This window comes from Carcharhinus amblyrhynchos, chromosome 11 (genome assembly GCF_965287045.1).
Source record: "Carcharhinus amblyrhynchos chromosome 11, sCarAmb.v2.hapA, whole genome shotgun sequence".
Taxonomy (NCBI): domain Eukaryota; kingdom Metazoa; phylum Chordata; class Chondrichthyes; order Carcharhiniformes; family Carcharhinidae; genus Carcharhinus; species Carcharhinus amblyrhynchos.
In genome coordinates, this window is record NC_137334.1 from 59,218,575 (window position 1) to 59,239,746 (window position 21,172).

Consider the following 21,172-nt stretch of genomic DNA (forward strand, 5'->3'; position numbering starts at 1 on the left):
GGAGGGAGGAAGGCCAAATTATTCACTAGTGGGGGTGGGGGGGCAGGTGGGGAGGAGGACTCATATCAGATGTATCTCTGGGGGTGGGGGGGGAGGGAGGCCCGGTCATTCTCTGGGGGGTGGTGGAGTAGGAGGAAGGCCAGATGGATCTCGGGTCTGGGGGGGCGTGGGGGAGCGGTGGAGGACAGAGGCCAGATCACTCTCAGGTGGAGGGGGGACAGATCGTTCTCTGTTGGGGGGGTGGGGGGGTAGGGTAGGGAAGGGCCGCTACCACTCTGCAGGTGATTTGTTGGGGGGAAAGGGGGCAGAGGTCATGATCAGTCTGGGTAGTGGGGGGCAGGTGGATAAAGGGGACAGTTATGTTGTGGGTTGGGGCAATGTCTGTGGGGGCTATCATTTCACTTTTTGTGGCCTGGGAGCAATGTGACAGGGGAGCATTTTTCAATTTTTTTTCACCACACACGTGCAGTTCAAAACTCCGATCTGCAGTGTTTCGGGCCAATAGGCCAAGTGCGTATGGGGGCACCTGAGAACAGGTTTCCAAGTCGGAACTGAATTGCGCCCATGTTCAGCACTTAGAATCAAAATGGTAAAATCGGGCCTATAGATGGTGGACAGGCTTTGGCAGAGGTGTGGGGTGTGGGGAATGGGGAGGGGGCGGTGGGGAGGAGGGGGTTGGTGGTTCAGGCAGTTAGATACTTGAGGATTTCTAGCCCCTGACCTGCACTGTTCATATGATTAGTCCGGTTCAGTTTCTGGTCATTGGTGGACCCCAGGATATTGATAGTGGGAGACTCAATAATGGAATATCACGGGGTGATGTTTAGATTCTCTCTTAATGGAGATGGGTCATTTCCTGGCACTTGTGTTGCATGGATGTTACTTGTCACTTGTCAGCCCAGGCCTGGATATTGTCCATGTCTTATTCCATTTGGACTTGGATAGCTTCAGTATCTAGGAGTGGGGAATGGAGCAATCATCAGCAAACGTCACCACTTCTGACCTTATTGGTTTTTGTGTATGTGGTGTCTGTCTCGTTAAGACAGCACAGCAGAAGAAAGTCATCTGACTTGAGGAACCAATGGAATCTGAGAGTGATCTCCCCAGGCAGTGGAGTCCTCTCTTGGGCAGAATCTTCCAGCAGTCATGTAGTTAACATCATAAAAACTGTTTATCATAAAAGACTCCAGGGCAGTCTGGAGCTGCAACACCTGTACCTAGTTTCTGTTATCAATAAATACATTTTGTCCCTCACAAAACCTGAAATCACTTGACGATGTTAGAGTGCCACAACATATCAATGATGGAAAGCAGGTATTGATGAAGCAGCTGAAGATGGTTGAGCCTAAGATCCTACCCTGAGGAACTCCAACAGTGATACCCTGGGATTGAGATGATTGGTCTCCAGCAACCACATGTGGTTTTATGTGCTGTGTGTGACTCCAACCAACAAAGTGTTTTGCCGCCTGACTCCCAGTGATCCCAGTTTTGGTAGGGGTCCTTGATGCCAGACTTGGGTCAACTGCTGCCCTGATGTCAAGGGCAGTCACTCTCATTGCACCTCTGAAATTTTGTCCATGTTTGAACCAAGGCTGTAATGAGATCAAGAGCTGTGTGATCCCTGGTGTAACCCTGAGTGTCAGTCAACAGGCTATTGCTAAATAAGTGTCACTTAATAGCGCTGTTGATGACCCCTTCCATTAGTTTACTGATGATCGAAAATAGACTGATAGGGTGGTAATTCACTGGGTCACATTTGCAGGACACACGTGGGCAACTTTCCACATTGCCTGGCAGATGCCAGTATTGTAGCTGTACTGGTAAATTTTGACTTACGGGTGTGACAAGTTCTGGAGCACAAGTACGATTGCTGGAATATTGTCAAGGATGATAGCCTTTCTAATATCCAGTGTCTTCAGCCATTTCTTGATATCACGTGGAGCGAATTGAATTGGCTGAAGACTGGCAAATGTGATGCTGAAGAAGACCTCTAGTGGAGGCCAAATTGGATCATCCACTTAGCATTTCTGGCTGAAGACTGTTGCAAATCCTTCAGCCTTATCTTTTGCACTGATGTGACATGACAGTTGCATCTGTGGCAGGCAGGTTGGTAAAGATGAGGTCAAGCATGTTTTTGCCTCATGTTGGTTCTGTCACCACCTGCTGCAGACCCAGTATAGCAGCTTTGTCCTTTAGGATCTGGCCAGCTGCCTGTGGTGGTACTAGCAAGCCACTCTTGGGAATGGACTTTGAAGTCCCTCACTGGAATATATTCTGTGCCAGTGTCACCCTCTGTGCTTCCTTCAAGCGGTGTTCAACATGGAGGGAGCAGTACTGATTTATCAACTGAGAAGGGGCCATATTTGGGTATGCAGCAGGTGGATTCCTCGCCCATGTTTGACTTGATGCCATGAGGCTTCATGAGGTTTGAAGTTGATATTGAGGACTCACAGGGTAACTCCTCCTGACTCTGTACCACTGTGCTGCCACTTCTACTGTTGCTGTCCTGCTGGTAGGACAAAACATTCCCAGGAAGGGGGATTGTGGTGGCTGGGTCATTGTCTGTAAGGCATGACTGATTCCATGAGTACAACTATGTTAATTTGTTGCTTGACTCGTCTGTTGGACAGGTCTCCCAATTTTGGCACGCGCCCCAAAAAGTGAGTAAGGAAGACTTTGTGAAGTTGACAGCGTTGGTTTTGCTATTGTTGTTTCCAGTGCCTACATCAGTGCCACTTGGCCATCTGGCTTAATTTCTTTTTTTTGACTACGTTGCAGTTGGATACAATTGGGTGGCTTGCTAGGCCATTTAAGAGACCATTTAAGAATCAAACATAGAAATATGGAAAGTATGAAGCAGGAGCCTGCCATTTGGTCCTTCAAGCCGACACTGCCTTCATTTTGATCATGTCTGACCATCAAATTTAATATCATGATCCTGCATTCCATCCCATTACATTTGATCCCTTTTTCTCCCAAGAGCTATATCTAATTTCTTCTTGAAATCACATAATGTTTTGGCCTGAACTATTTTCGACGGTGGTGAGTGTCTGTGCTGAGTACCACAGAGTCATCACACTCTGGGTGAAGAAATTTCTCCCCGCCTAAGTCCTAAAAGATTTACCCCCTTATCTTCAAACTATGAGCCTTAGTTCTGGACTTCCTCACCATCAGGAACATTGTTTCTAAATCCATCCTGTCTAATCCTGTTAGAATTTTATAAGTTTCTATGAGATCTCCCTCGCTCTTCTAAATGCCAGTTAATATAATCCTAACTGACTTAGTTTCTCTTCATTTGATAGATGTACCATTCAGGGATCAGCCTAGTAAACCTTTGCTGCACTCCCTCTATGGCAAGTACATCCTTCCTCTGACTCGGACACCAAAGCTGCACACAGGTGTGGCCTCACCAATGCCCCATATAATTGCAATAAATCATCCCTATTCCTATACTCAAATCCTTCCGCTATGAAGCCAATGTACCATTTGCCTTTTTTACTGCCTGCTGTACCTATGTGCTTACTAATGCACAAGGTCACTTAAGGTCTTGTTGAGTATCCACTTCTCTTAATTTACATCCATTCAAATAATAACCTGCCTTCCTATTATTGCTACCAAAGTGGATAACCTCACATTTATCCACATTATACTGCATCTGCCATGCACATGCCAACTCATTCAGCCTGTGTAAATCATGCTGAAGTGTCTCTACAATCTTTTCACAGATCACCTTCCCACCTAATTTTGTATTATCTGCAAATTTAGAGATAATATATTTAATTTCCTCTTCCAAATCATTCATATACAATGTGAACAGTTGGGGTCCTAGCATAGATCCCTGAGGTATCCTACTAGTCACTGCCTATCAATCAGAAAAAAATCCCAATTATGCCAACAATAATGTTTCTGCCCAATTTTGAACTGAGGACCTTTCACGTGTTAGGCAAATGGGATAACAACTATACTACAGAAACAACTGATAGCAAATAAAGTGGAGAATGCAGGCAACCACATTGCTTTGGGCCTGGAATCACATGTAGACCCGACCAGGAGAGGACAGCGGATTTCCTCTCCTAAGGAACATTAGAAACCAGATGGGTTTGTTTCAACAATCAACAATGGTTTCATGGCCATTATTATACTTTTAATTCCAGATGTTTATTGAACAAGTGTTAAGTGACTGCCAATTGATAGTGCTGCTGATGACCCCTTCCATTATTTTACTGATGATCACGAGTAAACTGATGAGATGGTAATTGACTGGATTTGATTCATCCTGTTCTTTGTGTACCAGAGGTACTTGGGCAACTCTCCACATTTCTGGCTAAATATCAGTGTGTTGTAGCTGCACTGAAACAGCTTGGCCTCGGATGTGGCAAGTCTTCAGTACTATTGCTGGAATATTGTCAGGGCCCAAGCCTTTGTAGTTTCCAGTACTTTCCGACATCTCATGACGTCCTGTGGAGTGAATTGAATTGGCTGAAGGCTAGCATCTGTGGTGCTGGGGACTTCTGGAGGAGGCAGAGCTGGATCATCTACGTGATACTTCTGGCTGAAGATTGTTGTGAATGCTTCAGCCTTATCTTTTACATGGATATGCTGGGCATATGATTGAGAATGGGAATATTTTTGGAGTTTCCTCTTTCAGTCAGTTGTTTAATTGTCCACCACCATTTACAACTGAATGTGGCAGGACTTAGAGCTTAGATCTAATCTGCAAAATAGAAAACATATCATATTTATTCAAGAAAGGAGAGTGGCCCATTCATACACAGCCACCCACATGCCACCCCCCCCCCCCCCAACCACCCATCCACATATCCCTTTACACAGACACACATGCCCCACTCCACACACACACACACACACACACACACCAACATACACACACACACACACACACACACACACACACACACACACACACACACACACACACACACACACACACACACACTCCATATGTGTAGCTATTAATGTGCGTGATTTTGATACAGCTAACTTTGGTAGTTTTGCAGAGTGTTGGAGACAGTTGCTGGCTTGTTCCTAGAGTGAGAGATGACCTGGTTGACTCTGCAGGAGTTACTGAGGAGACTGTCCTGTTTCTTGCTGCTTGCTGCCTGCCTGTTTCACAACTTGCCTCTAGTAAGAGATAGAAGAGATTATCTGCCCGGCTCTTTAGGGGTGTCTGAAGATTGCTGTTTCTTCTTGCTTCTGTCTCTGCGCAACACCTTACAAAAGTCTTCTGCCGGTTTAATTTTTCTCTCTATGTATTCCCAGAAGGGAATTCAATTCGGATGTCTTGTATCCAACGTCCATTTTGCTTTCAGCTCAGAAATGTTTTGACACATTCTGAGATATTAATCAACAAGAGTGTTTTTTTTTGGATGATTTATGAGATGAAGGAAACAGTTTCCGTTGTCTTCCCAAACACAGATTATAGTCCAGCCTTTTGAATTTCCATTTCTTTTTTTCAAGCTTCTCTGTTTGAAGAGGACCTTGACACCTCTTCAGCTGTGAAATTTCTTATTCCCTCAGACAGGTCTGTCAGTACAATTGACTTGGGAATTTTGCAGAAAGTCGTCTCTTTACAGTATCTTTGTTTCTTTACTACAGAGGGCTGTAGATGCTGGGTCGGTGAGTATGTTCAAGACTGAGATAGATTTTTAATCAGTAAGAGAGTTGAGGGTTAGGGGATAAGGTGGAAAAGTGGAGTTGAGGATTATTATATCAGATCTGCTTTGTACAGTCTTGAGGGGACTTGATGGAGTGGATTCTGGGAGGATATTTACTATCGTGGGGGAGAATGGAACAAAGGGATACAGGTGTCCTTTTTAGGACAGAGATGAACATAGAACATAGAACATTACAGCGCAGAACAGGCCCTTCAGCCCACGATGTTGCGCCGACCAGCTAAAAAACAATGACCCTCTAACCTAAACCAAACCCTTACCATCCATAAACCTATCCACGGATCTCTTAAACGCCTCCAAACTAGGCGCATTTACAACTTCAGCAGGTAGGGCATTCCAATCCCTCACCACCCTCTGGGTAAAGAACCTACCCCTGACATCTGTCCTATAACTACCACCCCTTAATTTAAAGCTATGCCCCCTCGTGCTAGCTTTCTCCATCCGAGGAAAAAGGCTATCACTGTCCACCCTATCTAAACCTCTAATCATCTTATATGTTTCAATAAGGTCCCCTCGTAGCCACCTTCTTTCTAACGAAAACAACCTCAAATCCCTCAGTCTCTCCTCATAGGACCTCCCCTCCATACCAGGCAACATCCTGGTAAACCTCCTCTGCACCCTCTCCAAAGCCTCCACATCCTTCCTATAATGTGGGGACCAGAACTGCACACAATACCCCAAGTGCGGCCGCACCAGAGTTTTGTACAGTTGCAACATGACGCTGCGGCTCCTAAATTCAATCCCCCTACCAATAAACGCCAAGACACCATATGCCTTCCTAACAATCCTATCTACTTGATTCCCAACTTTCAGGAATCTATGTACACATACACCTAGATCCCTCTGTTCATCCACACTATTCAGAGTCCTACTGTTAGCCCTAGACTCTACACATCCGTTATTCCTACCAAAGTGAATTACCTCACACTTTTCCGCATTAAACTCCATCCTCCACCTCTCGGCCCAGCTCTGCAACTTATCCAAGTCCCCCTGTAGACTAAGACACCCTTCCTCACTATCTACCACACCTCCGACTTTGGTGTCATCAGCAAATTTACTAATCCACCCAACTATACCCTCATCCAGATCATTTATAAAAATTACAAACAGCAGTGGCCCCAAAACAGATCCCTGAGGCACACCACTCGTAACTGAACTCCATGTCGAATACTTACCATCAACCACCACCCTCTGTCTCCTATCCGCCAGCCAATTCCTAATCCAATTTCCTAGATCACCCTCAATCCCATACATCTGCAATTTCTGCAGAAGCCTTCCATGGTGAACCTTATCAAACGCCTTACTGAAGTCCATATATACCACGTCAACTGCCTTACCCCCATCCACCTCTTTGGTCACTTTTGAGGAGTAACTTTTCTCTCAGAGGCTTGTTAATATGTGGAATTCTCTTTTCTGGCAAGCAGTGGAGTCATTGAATTTATTCAAGGCTGATTTGGACAGACCTTTGAAAATAGGGGAGTCGAAGGTGATGGGGGATAGAAAGGAAGCCGAGTTGAGATCACAACCGAATCAGCCCTGATCTTATTGAATGGCAGAGCAGGCTCGAATAGCCTACTCCGGTTCTTAATTCACATGTTTCTTTGACTACAGAGTTTTCAGCTCACTGCTTTTTATCAGAGCATGTCCATTTGGATGAATAACCCTTATGAAGAGATGTCTGCTCCATCCAGGTTCTGATTCTGTCCATAGACAAAGAGTCTGGAGGTCTCTTATTGCACCAGTTTGGAAAGAAGGCTAACATATCTAGTGAGATATGCAGAAAGGAAAGTTTAGGTCTATTAGTAGAAATCCTTAGTTAAATTTTAATAGCTCTGAAATATGTCAAATACCAAATAAGGCCCTTATCTCTTTAAGATGCTTATTCTTCCTGATTTTATTAAAACTGTGACTGAAATTCTAAGTGCTCTGTTTTATGAATTACATTATGTTGGCTTTCCTTGACTAAAGCTTACATTGTTCAGCATGCTTATCATGTGCACTATTATGACCAATTGTGTGTTTATGACCATGGATAATCCTCCAGACTGGACAAAGAATGTAGAGTAAGTGCAGTGCTGTGTCCTAGTAAATTTGCAATATCATTAATTTAAAATGAGAGAGTTGTCATAACAAAGAACACAGTATCTTATCTTTTATTTAACATATCATTCAGGATAAATGAATTCCCTGTTTCATAAGCAAATTTGATTTTAATCTGTTGACAATATACGTGGACATTTCTTTGTCCGCCCTCTTCACAACCTCCTCAAAAATCTCAGCCAAATTTACTTTAGTCAAATTATTTCTCATCTTTTGATGGTTGCCTCACTTAATCTTGGTTTTAATTTTTTTTTCTCTCTCGAGCCAAGTGTCAAATCTAATATATTCATAAGATGTTCCTTTATCATCTGTTTGTTAACTAATTCTGGTGTGTTTCTCATCATTGAACCTAGTAAAGTTTGTCAGAAACACGTTTATTTTGAGTCTTTCTCATTTTCTTAACTTTGAATAGGACTCAAGTCTCTGAAATTAACCTGCATATGAATTAAAGGAGAATTTTTGCTCCAGAATATCATTATTTTTGAAGCAATAGAGCAGAAGAATGTTTTTTATATTAAAAATCAATGATAAAGATCACAGAATTTTTAGCCTGAGATTAGAGGAAGTTTCCCTTTTTAAAATTTGCCACTGAAATGACTGAATATTTTTGTTTTGTTATAATTCCATTAGGTACACCTTCACTGGTATTTACACTTTTGAATCGCTTATAAAAATTCTTGCAAGGGGCTTCTGTATAGATCATTTCACATTTCTCAGAGATCCATGGAACTGGCTGGATTTCAGTGTCATTCTTATGGCGTAAGTACTTACAAAAAAGTCAAGTCTGCTGATTTCCTTTGGGGTCATCCATTGCAGGTATAGCTGTAGAAAAAAAAACAAATATAATCATGTACAATGTGTTGATTTATTTGTGATAAACAGCAGTTGCAATTCCCACCAAAGGTCTTGCTTGGTCAAGGAAAATTCAGACTCAACTTTGTATTTTATATATATATATCATTAACCCCGATGAATTAATGAATAAATGTACACCATGACACAAAATTGACCTACCCTGACCAGGAAGGCTTTAATCCCCAGTTAGTGCTAAGTAACTGATTTCATCCGTGTTACAAAGGCATTGCTGTAATTGGCTTTATTGTCCTTGGCTGGGACGTGACGGGGGGGAGAGACGTTTGACAATTGCCTATTGGATGGGGTTGATGTCAACACAGTGGTCCCTCCATGTTTGAATAGCCAAGCAATATTTAATGCCTAGGTTTACACACATAAAGTAACAGTTTGCTTTGGGTACCTTTGGGCTATCATAACCCATGGCTCTGTACCCTAACTTATATTAATATCTTCAGGACAACCAAGCAAAGGAGCAAAGTAAAAATACAATTACTGTGACCAAAGTGAAAGACCAAGCATAATAGTAATATTAAAATGCATTGAAAGCTGAAATAACTGTGATTTAATTCTACAGGTATGTAACAGAATTTGTAAACCTAGGCAATGTTTCAGCTCTTCGAACTTTCAGAGTGTTGAGAGCTTTGAAAACTATTTCTGTAATCCCAGGTAAGGAGTGACCAGTGTAAGGTGCTAGCAGGCCCCATGTGCCTCCAACTGTATCTTTGTGTCCTGTCATTGTGTTTGTGTGTGCCCTCCCCTATTACAGATATGTGACAGAGTTTGTGGACTTGGGCAATGTCTCAGCGTTGAGAACATTCAGAGTTCTCCGAGCATTGAAAACAATTTCAGTCATTCCAGGTGAGAGCTAGGTTAAACACTAAGGCTGACCTTTTTCTCCTTGCAGTTCAAAATAAAACACAAAAGCAGGTATCAGAAAAAAAAGATATTAAATTGTACGATGCCTTGCTTTTGAATGTTTACTTTGTTTGTGATTCAGCCTTGATGTTTAACAATTACTTGCATGAGACATTGAAATATCCAGCATGAGTGATTTTCACCCTCTGATGCCCAGTTTTCCCTCCTCTAATTTGCAAATTGCTTGATGTGTTCTAAAAATATTGTTTGTTGAAATTATGCACTTTTTCTATAAATCAGATCCTGTACATGAAGAATACAAATTCAAAATCAAGACCAAAAAGAAAATTGCTAAATCATATGCAAATATAGAGATGAGGAAACAAAATGAAGCGCATCAAAAGATGAATGCATGAAAGCTTCATTAACTTAAGGCATTCCTTTGTACTCCAAACTGTTAAAAACATTATAACAACTCTTTGATATGAGTGGGTATTGGAGATGGTCACTATGTGTGTCCATTCATAGCATAAGTCAGATCTAACTTAAATTGGTCATTGGACAATGTTGCAATAAAGCTTTTCCACATGTTTCACTTATAATGATGTTATACTCTTGGGGACAGGTATTCAGAGCTGGGTTGGGAACTCAACATCTGGGCACTTTGAGTCCTAAACCCGCACAACAATTGTGTCGCTCATGCATCGTTATATTGGAATGTTAAGGTTTTAATTGAGCCAGAGGGGAGCTCAGCAACCAATTAGTGGCGCCAAGTGTTAGCAGGAGATGGGAGCATCTTGCAGAGTGCCAGCAGCAAAGCCAGATAGCAGTCATGATGGCGTCTGCTGCTACATTGCAAACAAGAGCAGGCTGTACTTCAGAGGGCCAGAAACCACATCTAAAAGTGGACATAAAACCATATCTGAAGTAATGCAGGCGATTCAGTACACAGCCCAGCATAAGATTCCAAAGTTTTGAAAGTTTTCGATTGTATTAAAAGCCTTGAAATTCTCCTCACATTAAATCCCATAGCTGAGACTTTTCAGGTTCACAGTTGAAAATTCTCTCCTTGTTCTTCCTGCCCCATTAACATTTACGGGTCATTGATTGGGGCCAAGTGTTTCCAGTAACCAGAGATGTCCTCTGGGGGAATACACTATTGAAATTGTACCCTCATCCAACCCCATCGGCCTTTAAAAATCCAAAATGTTGTCTCTAGCCATTGTGTATTTTGACCCAGAGTACTTTGCTCCTTAGATGTTCTAACTCCGCTCCTTGATGGACTTTTAGTGCTGTAGTGTTTGGGGAGTCTCAGACCATCGTTCATGTTTGGCTTGTGTTGCCGTATTACTTTAAATCGCTTAATTACTTTTGCTGCTAAAACATAATCTATCAAAATAAATCATAAATCTAAGAGCATATGCCAAGTTTAACATAAGTTGTATGATAAGTTATATCACAAGTTTATGTTTGGAGAAATCATTACAAAGGTCCCTTCATTTGGCTCCAATGTTCACTATAAATACAAATATCAGAGTCTGGTGAGATGAATGAATTTACACAATGTAGTACGCAAAATAAAATTGGATTGCTCCAGAGAAACAACCATCTCAGTAAGAATGTGAAGAGTTATGTTCTTTCCTGTTCACAAATTCGATCAACAGGCATAAAATTTCCTTCAATTACACAAATGCTGAAGCTTTCCATTTGTTATTCTAACATGTCAAGTCATTCATTTGCTATCAGCCTAGTTTCAGCAAGCTTTCATTAACTAAGTTAATTCTGGCAATTTGCATGAGATTGACTTGTACAATATAGGAAGAGCTGATTTTTTTTAGTAATTGAGTGAGTATGCTTGTTATGAAGAATCACAAAAATCTTTATGTTTCTTTCAGGTCTCAAAACCATCGTGGGTGCCCTGATCCAGTCCGTGAAGAAGCTGTCCGATGTAATGATTCTGACTGTTTTTTGTTTGAGCGTATTTGCACTAATAGGGCTACAACTGTTCATGGGAAACCTAAAACATAAATGCGTACAATGGCCACCACCTGACAGCTATTTTAGTGCAAGTAACAGTTCTTTATACTTGAATGACACACTGCTGAATGAGACAGAATACACATTCAACTATGAAAAATACATCGAAGATGACCGTAAGCAATTAATGTTCATTTTTCAGGATATGATTGACACGTGCATTAGTTCTATATTTGTTCCTACCTCTGTCAAAGATGAATGAACATTTTAAAGGAAAATATTGGCTGGAATTTTCTGGCCGTTCATGTCAGCAGGATTCTCTGGTCCCACTGCAGTGAACAGAGTTTTGGCTGAGTTCCAAATTTTCTGTATTCGCTTGCAGCACTGGCAGGTCAGGAAGAGCCAAAAAACGCCGTCCAATATTTTCCTAATGTGCAATGAGAACAATAAAGATGATTGAGAATGGAGGCAAAAATATGTTTTGTTTTCATGTTGACTATGTTCCAAGAACTGAACAAATGTTGGTTCTGAAGGGCCTCTCCATCCAAAGCCTTGTGAAGACTCCAGGCTGGACTTTATATTTCTCCTGTGTGTGTTTTTGATGGGCAGGGGCATGTAAAATAGAGCAGGTGCCAACCCCACCAACTTGCCGCCCACCCCTGAGGTCAACCAGATAATACAGCAGTTGGGCATGTGCTAAAATTGGCAGCACACCTGCATTATTTAAATTAATCAACAAAAGGCAGTTGAACTTGTTCACAAATCAGTTGATTCTGATTGTCAATGCCATAATATGGGAGTGGGCAACCCTTTTTCTTTTTTAAAGCTATTTTAAAAGTTGGGAACTATCTTTGGGACTACCCTCTACACATCAAGGCAGCCCCCAACTGTGATAGGTATCCCATTTTGACCTACCTACCAGCTTGTCAAAACCCCCACCCCCATGCCCCTACCACCCCCTCTCTAAACTTGCCAAACACTGCCTGCCCAAAATCTCCAAGTTCCTTTGCTCCAAGATCTGTTGGGCCAGCTTCTTGGATGGGTTGCCATCCCTGCAGTGCCCACTATTGCACTCTTGGGACTACTGGAGCTACCAGCCAATCCAGTTGGAAAGCTGCTCCTGAGGGTGAGACATCCCGTCCAGTGAGGGGCAGAATTGCATTCCTGCAATGCGTTAGGGATAGTGTTGAGCGATTTGGCTTCCCCATAACCACTGACAAGTCAGCGCACTCCCCCCCCACCCCAACACCTGTTTCCAACCCTCTGCAAATAAAGTCTCTCCAGGAAGACAGTCACATCAATCTGAGGCAGCACTGCTGGAGAGCAAATCAGAATACATTCCCAGTATCCCATAAATGAGGTGCTGGGTTTGGCCTTCCTCCAGGTTCCAGAGGCTTGCTGTATCTCAATCTCTGAAAGCTTTTCCCTGCCACCCTGTATGTTCTTCCTGTTGGATGTCAGTATAATTCCCTCTTGAATGCTTTAGTTACACATGCCTCCACCACACTCTCAGGCAGAACACTCGAGACCCTGACCACTCAATGTGTAAAAGAAGTGTTTTTCCTCATACTGTATATGCTTCTTTTTCTATCTTAGTTTTCAATCCTTTCACGAGTGGGAACAGTTTATTCATATAATCTAACTAGACCTCTTATGATTTTGAATATCTTTTATCAAGTCTCCTCTCAGCCTCCTTTTCCTTCTTCTTTATGGAAAACAGTCCTAACTTCATGAATCCATCTTAATATCTGAAGTTCCTCAACCCTGAATCCATTCTTATGTATCTTTCTGCACCCTTTCTAATGCCTTCCTATTCTTCCTAAAAAATGGCACCCGGAGCACGAAGGAGTGCTCTAACTGAACTAGTGACTTAAATAAATTTGACATAACTCCCTTGCTCTTATATCTTACTAATAAAGTCCAGGATATCATATGCTTTAACTGCTCTCTTAATCTGTCCTGCCACCTTCATTGACTTATGCACATGTACACTGAGGTCCCTCTGCTCCTGCAACCCCTTCAAAGTTGCACTTTTTATATTATATTGACTCTCCATTTTCTTCCTATCAAAATGAATTCCTTCGGATTCCTCTGCATTGAATTTTATCTGCCCCACCTGTCTGCCCATTCCATCAAATTGTTGACATCCCTTTGAAGTTCTACACTATCTTCATAATTCACAATGCTTTCAAGTTTTGTACCTTCTGCAAAATTTGAAATTGTGCCCTCCACGTCCAAGGTTTAGGTCATTATTATATATCAGGAAAAGCAAGGGTCTCAACCCTAAGGAACTCCAGTACAATCCAATATCAATTTGTTTAATTCAAGCAAAGTTTACTGGATGGTCTTATATTCCATATTGTATTAGGGTACCCTGTCTGAGAATAGTTAACTGAATACAGACTGACTCATTAAGCCTACTGACTCATTAAGCCTACTAAGCTACCTGGCAAGATCACTCATAATGTTATTTTAGACAACTTCTTCATGACTTCAATTTTCCATGTGTACTACTTCATTTTAATTTTATTTCTACTTTGAACTGAATGAATTGAAGTATTTGTAACACTGATATTCACCCATTCAGTTATCTCATTTGTCACGGCAAGAACGTTGCTAGTTTATCCTGCTCCAGTTAACATCAAATCTTGTTGATATATACATTTTAAACAAAATAGTAACAAATAATTAAAGATACTTAAAATTCAATTATAATTCCCAAGAAAGTTCAATTTTAATTTACTTTCATTGCTATATAATTGTTGCAAAAGACAATGGATTATCTTCATGAATCTTATTAAATTAGAAGTGAAATGTATGTATTCCTAGATTTATAGGTACATGCATTTTCAGGAAACTACAAACTAACCTTTGTTACCATTTAATCAACAGAAAATTACTACTTCTTGGAAGAAGCCAAAGATGCACTACTTTGTGGTAATGGCTCAGATGCTGGGTGAGTTATTGCATTTAATCATTGTGCTGAACTTGTTTTAGAATAGAATTCAAAATTATTATATTTGCAAATATTCATTGGAGAATAGTTTTTAATTCATTATATATGTGAAAAATAGAATAGATGGACAATGGAAATGATGTCTCAAAATAAGAGCTTACAAAAGTCATCCAACTTCACTAATTATGTTATATTTGGCAAATTTAACATTGTGTGAAATAGTGTGCACAGTCGTTATGTTGTTCTGCCTTAAATGGGTGGGTGTGTTGTGGTAACATTAACAATAGCTATGTGGCCCTCTTGTATCCATAATGATGATCTTCTGCAATGTAGGCGTTCTTAAGAAACATCATGCTGAACTAGTTTTTGCAACTAAAAAATCAAACATATAGATTCAAATGACAATGTTGTGGAAGTATTTTTGTTGACATGATGCTATTGTCGATAAAATAAATTTAAAAATAACTGTTAACCATTTTAATTGTGCTTTTTATTCTTTCATATTTTATTTTCTTAGTCAATGTCCTGAAGGATATATTTGTCTGAAAGCTGGAAGAAACCCTAATTATGGTTACACCAGCTTTGACACATTTAGTTGGGCATTCTTATCGTTATTTCGACTGATGACTCAGGACTTTTGGGAAAACCTTTACCAGCAGGTAAATAGGATTTATCATGTATCAATGCAGTGTTAGAGCTTTATACGAATGCAAGTGCATTTGAATATTTACAAGGCTATTGAATATGCAGTAGAAATAATTATAATCTACTGACTATAATTAGAACTATAACAATGGAAAAAAGCCTACCATTCGCTGGCTACTAATAGAAATAACCTGAGTTGTTCTTTCAGATTCACACCAAGCATTCGTGGCCAAAATACAAACTGACTTAAATGCACTACTTCAGCAATCCAAATATTTTCAACTAAATCTCCAGATAAGAGATAAATCGATCTACAAAATGTGCAATAATGCAACATGGCAGTCACACGTTTAAGTATCCACTGTACATTGAAAGAAAGGAAATATTATAAATATTTAAAGTTGCCCCCCCCTTTAGCATCAGTCAGTTAATAGAGCCTTCATTCTCATTTAGCATTGCAAGGTTCATTTTAAAGCAACTTCCAGTCAGTCTGATGTAGGAATACATGAACCATTTGGTGACATTTCGGAGTGGCCTCTCCTGCTCCCTGACCCTTTCTCTTGCTGCTGACCTTCCGATTTACAGCTTCTCCCACTCCTGAGCCCACCTTCTTATTGCCGACCCTCCAACTCGTGGCCTCTGCTACCTCCATGATTCACCTCGCCGATCCTTCCTCATTCGAATACCCCTGACTCTCCTGCTTGCTGCTTCCCTCTCCTAAACCAACTGACCACCTTATTCAATGAAGGTTCTAGATCTATATAGCTGCCTGCCATGCACGTTTCCACTACTCCTCACTGCAATCATGTTCCCAGGGTCCTGGTGTCACTGAAGCTATTTTTATTCAGGTTAACATATTGAAATCTATTAACCCCGTGCAAACCACCCTCCTATCTTCGATATTCAAGACTACGAATACCATACAGTTTTTAAAAATGACTTGCGTTGAAGACCTAAGTCTAAGCTACTTCTTCTGACTCTCGCCCATCATTTCCTAAGCCCTGACTCACAGCAAGGATTCAGGAAAGGGAAGTGGTGAGTGGGAGCATTAAATAAAAATCAATCATAACAGCTCCAGCTTAGCACTTCTGCATTGTCAGAACTCACATTTTCACAACACCAGAGCTTCCTGGATTGGAAAGGGATCTGAATCTTGAACAGGAACAGATGTTCAGGAGAGGAAACAGTGGGTGGAGGGTCAGAGATTGGAAGCTTTGACCAGAAGGTGAGTCAGGAAGCGGCAGAGGATACAAGTTTTAATGTCAACTGTGAAAGGATGGTTTAGAGAGTGGAAGAGGTGACAAATCAGAGGGTCCATTAGGGGAAGAGCCCACAGTGATCAGGATGGTTAGTGTGATGAATGTGTGGTGAGCAGGAGGTTTGGGAAGCAGGATCAGTGGCAAGTGGGTGGTAAGTAGAAAGTTACCATATTTCTTTTACATTTTATATCTATTTTATTTTAAAAGTCAATGTAGGAATTTAGCAATGTAAAGTATTTCAACTTGCAGGGTATAATTTTTTTAATAGCCTGGATCTTCTGAGGAACAGCAGTCATTATTGGATTTCCCTTGATTCAACGCAGCTTCACGTTTCTTGCCATGTCTTCTGAGCCTGGTTACTACAGAAATGCAGATGGCAGAGTCCCTCAGTGAGCTGTGGTACAGCAGAGTAGAATCGAGGGGAAGATACTGCGAACCCCTTTTTACTGCCTTACTGTAAATTTAAATGCCCAGTGTGAGTGTTAGTGAATGGGTAGGTGAGTGAGGCAAGCGTGTAGAAGGGGAGGGTGGGTGAGGTGGCAGCTTCTCCCCAACTCTTCCCCTCCACCCTCTAATCACCTTTCCTGCTTGGCAGGCCTCAGATTGAAGAAATCTGCCCCTCCAATCAGAGAGTAATTTCTCTCACATTTGCTGATGATTGGCTCACTTGTGACCCTAGCAACAGCAAATGCGGCAGAGAACTGGCCTTTGATTGCAAGAGCAGTAATTGAACATGGGTCTGCAGGCCGAATACAGAAGCCTGGCGGGATGGCTGGTGGACAAGCATGTTCCATAGCCTTACTGTGGTCCTGACCTATTCCTTCCTACCCACTCACCCTATTCACTCCCATCCTGACCCAAGACTTAGCTGCTAGCTCCCTCCATGAACTTCAGGTGCCACCTTCTCTGTACTGTGCTTTCTTGTGATACATTCAATATTTTATTAGATTGTTAGCAATTAGCCAGACTTAGTAATTGTAATAAAATCTCTAAAAATGCCTTTAAAATAATTGAACCAATCAAATTGTTTAATTTTTTTCATTTTATTTTGCCATTTTTCTTTTGCCACATATAAAATTGTAGAGTTACAACATTATCTATAAAAATGCTTGCTGTCTGTAAATGCCATAATTAACATTCTTACCCCAAAGATCCAACAGACTGGTAATATTCCTCCAAGATCCATTAATGTGTTAGAAGTATCAGTAAATATACTGAAATGTTTGAGAATTGATTGTTACAGTTAAATTATTAATTATTGATTGCTGTTTTAATAATGACCTGACACTGATTTTCATATTATCCACATAAATAACCTTGTGGCCTTCTTAATTCCAGTTTTGTGATTAACAAGTATACTGAATTTGTCAAAATATCCCCCCTGAGGAAAAGTAATGGAGTTCTAAACATTTTGTTTTATCAGACCCTGAGAGCTGCTGGCAAAACATATATGATATTTTTTGTGCTGGTCATATTCCTGGGATCGTTCTACTTGGTCAACTTGATTCTGGCTGTTGTCGCCATGGCCTATGATGAGCAAAACCAGGCTACTTTAGAGGAAGCGGTTGAGAAAGAGGCAGAATTTCAGCAGATGCTGGAACAGCTTAAGAAACATCAAGAAGAAGCTCAGGTAGAATTGTTACAATTGCAATTCCGTAACACATACTAAAATGACCAGATTGCATTTTGATAATAACAATGATAGCAATCTGTTTCTAATTCTGTGGAATTTAATTGATTTATTTTTGTCACATGTATTGGTATACAGTATTGTTTCTTGTACGCTACACAGACAAAGCATACCGTAAATCAAGTACATAGGGGTAAAGGAAAGGATAGGGCGCAGAATATGCAAATCTGTAAGGGATTGAAATAGGAATTATTAGACTGTTTAAAAGAGTTAGAGTACATTTTTATAGCATAGAACAAGAGTAAAAGGTAGAATTAGAGGTATGGACAACAGTAATCTTTTTAAAGTTAATGCATGTTCAGCAGCATTATCATCACCAATTGTAGACCTCTCTCATGGGTTATTTATTAAAAATTGTACTTTCAGAGTGCCTTTTCTTTAACTCATCACAAAAACTTGGTGATTGTTCCATTCACCTAAGCCTTAATTAACAGCAGAGGGCAGAAAGCAATGGAAATTCTTTTAAAATCAGTTGAAAAAAATTTAAACTTGTGACAGTCTAAGAAAACACATTTAAACATACTGCTACTGGAAAAAAAAGTTTTTCATTGGGGAAAAACTAAAAGTTTAAGTGGCCGTTAAGTTGTGTAAACAAACAACCATATACCCTGAAACCACATCAAAGGCAGAGTATGTTATTACAAACTTGCAAAACAGGCAGTCATTCTTCTGAGCAGCTGGCTCAGTAGACCCAGAGCTTTTGGAATTCAGCCAAGCATTCACAATGGGTCACAGTTATCAATAGGTTAACGTCCCAATGCCGAAGGCTGAAATTGAAGGAGCAGATGGTGCTGTCTGCGCCTCAGAATAAATTCCCTGTCAATCAATGGAGAGGAGCGAGTGCTAGAATGTTATCTTTTAACCTTTCAAAAGCAGAGGATGTTTTCCACATCAGAATTGTCTGTACGTTTAAATCCCAATGTCAAACATGACAGGGAGGGGTTTTTTTTAACACATTTTACCGTGTTTAGAAAGCATTATAGCACATTTAATGCAAAACATGTACTGGATTGCATGTCAACACTTACACATTGGTGATCCAGGCAAGGGTCAAGTTGCCTACGATGAATTACTGCATTAAAAATGCACCAATATTACAATAAAGCATCCAATTGTGGCACTAGAAGGTGTAGAAAGATTTTACACTTATCTTTCACAATGTGCTTACCCTTCAGCAGTCTACCCCCCAAAGTCATAAACTCTCCCTGGAAGGAGCTTGTTTATGACTTCCAAAATGTGGGAAAAGTAAGAAAAGTTACGTGTCATCTTCTGCATGGGGACCCTGATTGCAGAAGAGGTGAAGTCTCTGTTTTGCAACCAAGGCCTTCCCAATTCATGAGAAATCCACACACACGATGTGTGGGGTTGATGTGGCAGTGGAAAATTGCTTTTCCAGCAAACCAAACCTTGTGTTTCAGAATTTCATCTAATAGGAGATAGTAATCCAGCCCAGGGACAAATTTTTTACACATGGAAGGAGTTTAATACCTGTATTCAGCAGCCACCAAGAATGCATAAAAAATGACACAACTCTGTCTTCAGGCATTCTTCAGGTACCACAAGTTGCTTTCTGAAATTTTGCCAAGCTGTGGCTATTCTGTGTTCATTTCTACACCAATGCATCACATTCTTTTCATTGACAAATCCATAACTCAGTGCTTAAAACCTTCTAGCTCCATTATAGTGCAATGGCTCTACCACTAGATCTTGATCATCTCCATGCCTTTCAAAATGGAAATGAAAATCAAACTTCTTTACATTGTTCCAATAAGACATTAGCTATGAGGAGAGATTGAATAAACTGGGAATGTTCTCCCTGGAAAGATGGAGGCTGAGGGGCAATATGATAGAAGTTTATAAAATTATGAGAGGTATAGATAGGGTGAACAGTTGAAAGCTGTTTCAGAAATGACAATTATAAGGAGGCACAAGTTCAAGATAAGAGGGGAAAGGTTCAGTGGAGATGTGCAGGGGAAGATTTTTACACAGAGGGTGGTGGGGGCTGGGATGCACTTCCAAATGAGGTGATTGAGGCAGTTACATTAGCCATATTTAAGACTTACCTTGAACAAAGGGGGAATAGAAAAATATAAGCAATTGCCTAGATAGGTATACGTGATCGGCACAGGCTTGGAGGGCTGTAGGGCCTGTTCCTGTGCTGTACTGTTCTTTGTTCTTAAGACATCGGCTTGAAGTCTAGAGTTGGATGATAGCGTATGCGTGCTTAAAAATATTCATTTGAACTTGCTTTCTGTGAATTTTAGCAGAGGTATTAATCCAGCTTCTCCTGATTCATGTAATTAAGATATAACGATTTGAAATAATTAATTTTTAGATCAATCTGATTGATTACTTTAATCAATATCCTGTGGCTTATAATTAACCTTTCCAATTTGTGTATTTGCAGTATTGGGGTGAAAAAAATGTTGTGCTATTCTTTCAATTGAACAGGCTGCAGCAGCAGCAGCTGAGGCAGGGGATGGAAGTGGAAGAATTGGGCTTTGTGAAATGTCGCACAGTTCTTCAGATACATCCAAGCTCAGTTCAAAGAGTGCCAAGGAGCGACGGAACAGAAGGAAGAAACGGAAACAAACCGAGCAAGAAACCGAGGAGAAGGATAATGATGAAAGGATTCACAAATCAGAATCAGAGGACAACGGAAGAAAGGGGAATGGTTTTCGATTTTCCATTGATCGTAACTGTCTTTCTTACGAAAAGAAAAACTCCTCCCCACATCAGGTAAGAGGAATAGGTTACAGATGTTATTTGTACCATTGTCAATGATACTTCTACCTTATTTCAATAAGAAAAGTGATCTTAGCAGCCATCAGTCTGCAAGTTATTCCAGTGACTTAGTCTTTAAGTGGAGCAAATAGATTACGTATTGAAAAGGCAGGGAGAATCTTTGGGAAATAGTGATTTACGTTATTATTAGGATTGGGGTAGTTATTTGAAACAACTAGAAGAAACAAAAGGTGAGAATATCCATTTGGAGGAGAGCTAATTTCAGCGTGACCTAGGTGGATTGGAATTAAAACTGGGAGATAAAACAGTAATTGAGCGATAGGAAACCTTCAAAGACTAGATAGTTGTGGTAAATGACGAGATGTATTCCCACAAGGAGAAAAGGAAGGCAACCAAA

The 21,172-nt window shown here is 40.6% G+C and overlaps 1 protein-coding gene across 6 annotated transcripts in view; it reads left to right on the plus strand.

Annotated features, from left to right (window-relative positions):
* Positions 1 to 21,172, plus strand: part of scn1laa (sodium channel, voltage-gated, type I-like, alpha) — a 187,952-nt gene that overhangs the window by 61,775 nt on the left and 105,005 nt on the right. For 2 of the 6 annotated variants that reach the window (XM_080199176.1, XM_080199179.1), the window contains exons 1-8: positions 7,676 to 7,756; positions 8,424 to 8,552; positions 9,223 to 9,314; positions 11,399 to 11,656; positions 14,373 to 14,436; positions 14,954 to 15,095; positions 17,764 to 17,970; positions 20,482 to 20,769. In XM_080199176.1, coding sequence (XP_080055302.1) covers positions 7,677 to 7,756; positions 8,424 to 8,552; positions 9,223 to 9,314; positions 11,399 to 11,656; positions 14,373 to 14,436; positions 14,954 to 15,095; positions 17,764 to 17,970; positions 20,482 to 20,769 — 1,260 coding nt within the window. In that variant the 5' untranslated portion in view covers position 7,676. Of the gene's footprint in view, positions 1 to 7,666; positions 7,757 to 8,423; positions 8,553 to 9,222; positions 9,315 to 9,414; positions 9,507 to 11,398; positions 11,657 to 14,372; positions 14,437 to 14,953; positions 15,096 to 17,763; positions 17,971 to 20,481; positions 20,770 to 21,172 lie in introns of those variants that run through there. The other 4 variants (XM_080199175.1, XM_080199177.1, XM_080199182.1 and 1 more) reach the window with 3 other exon arrangements.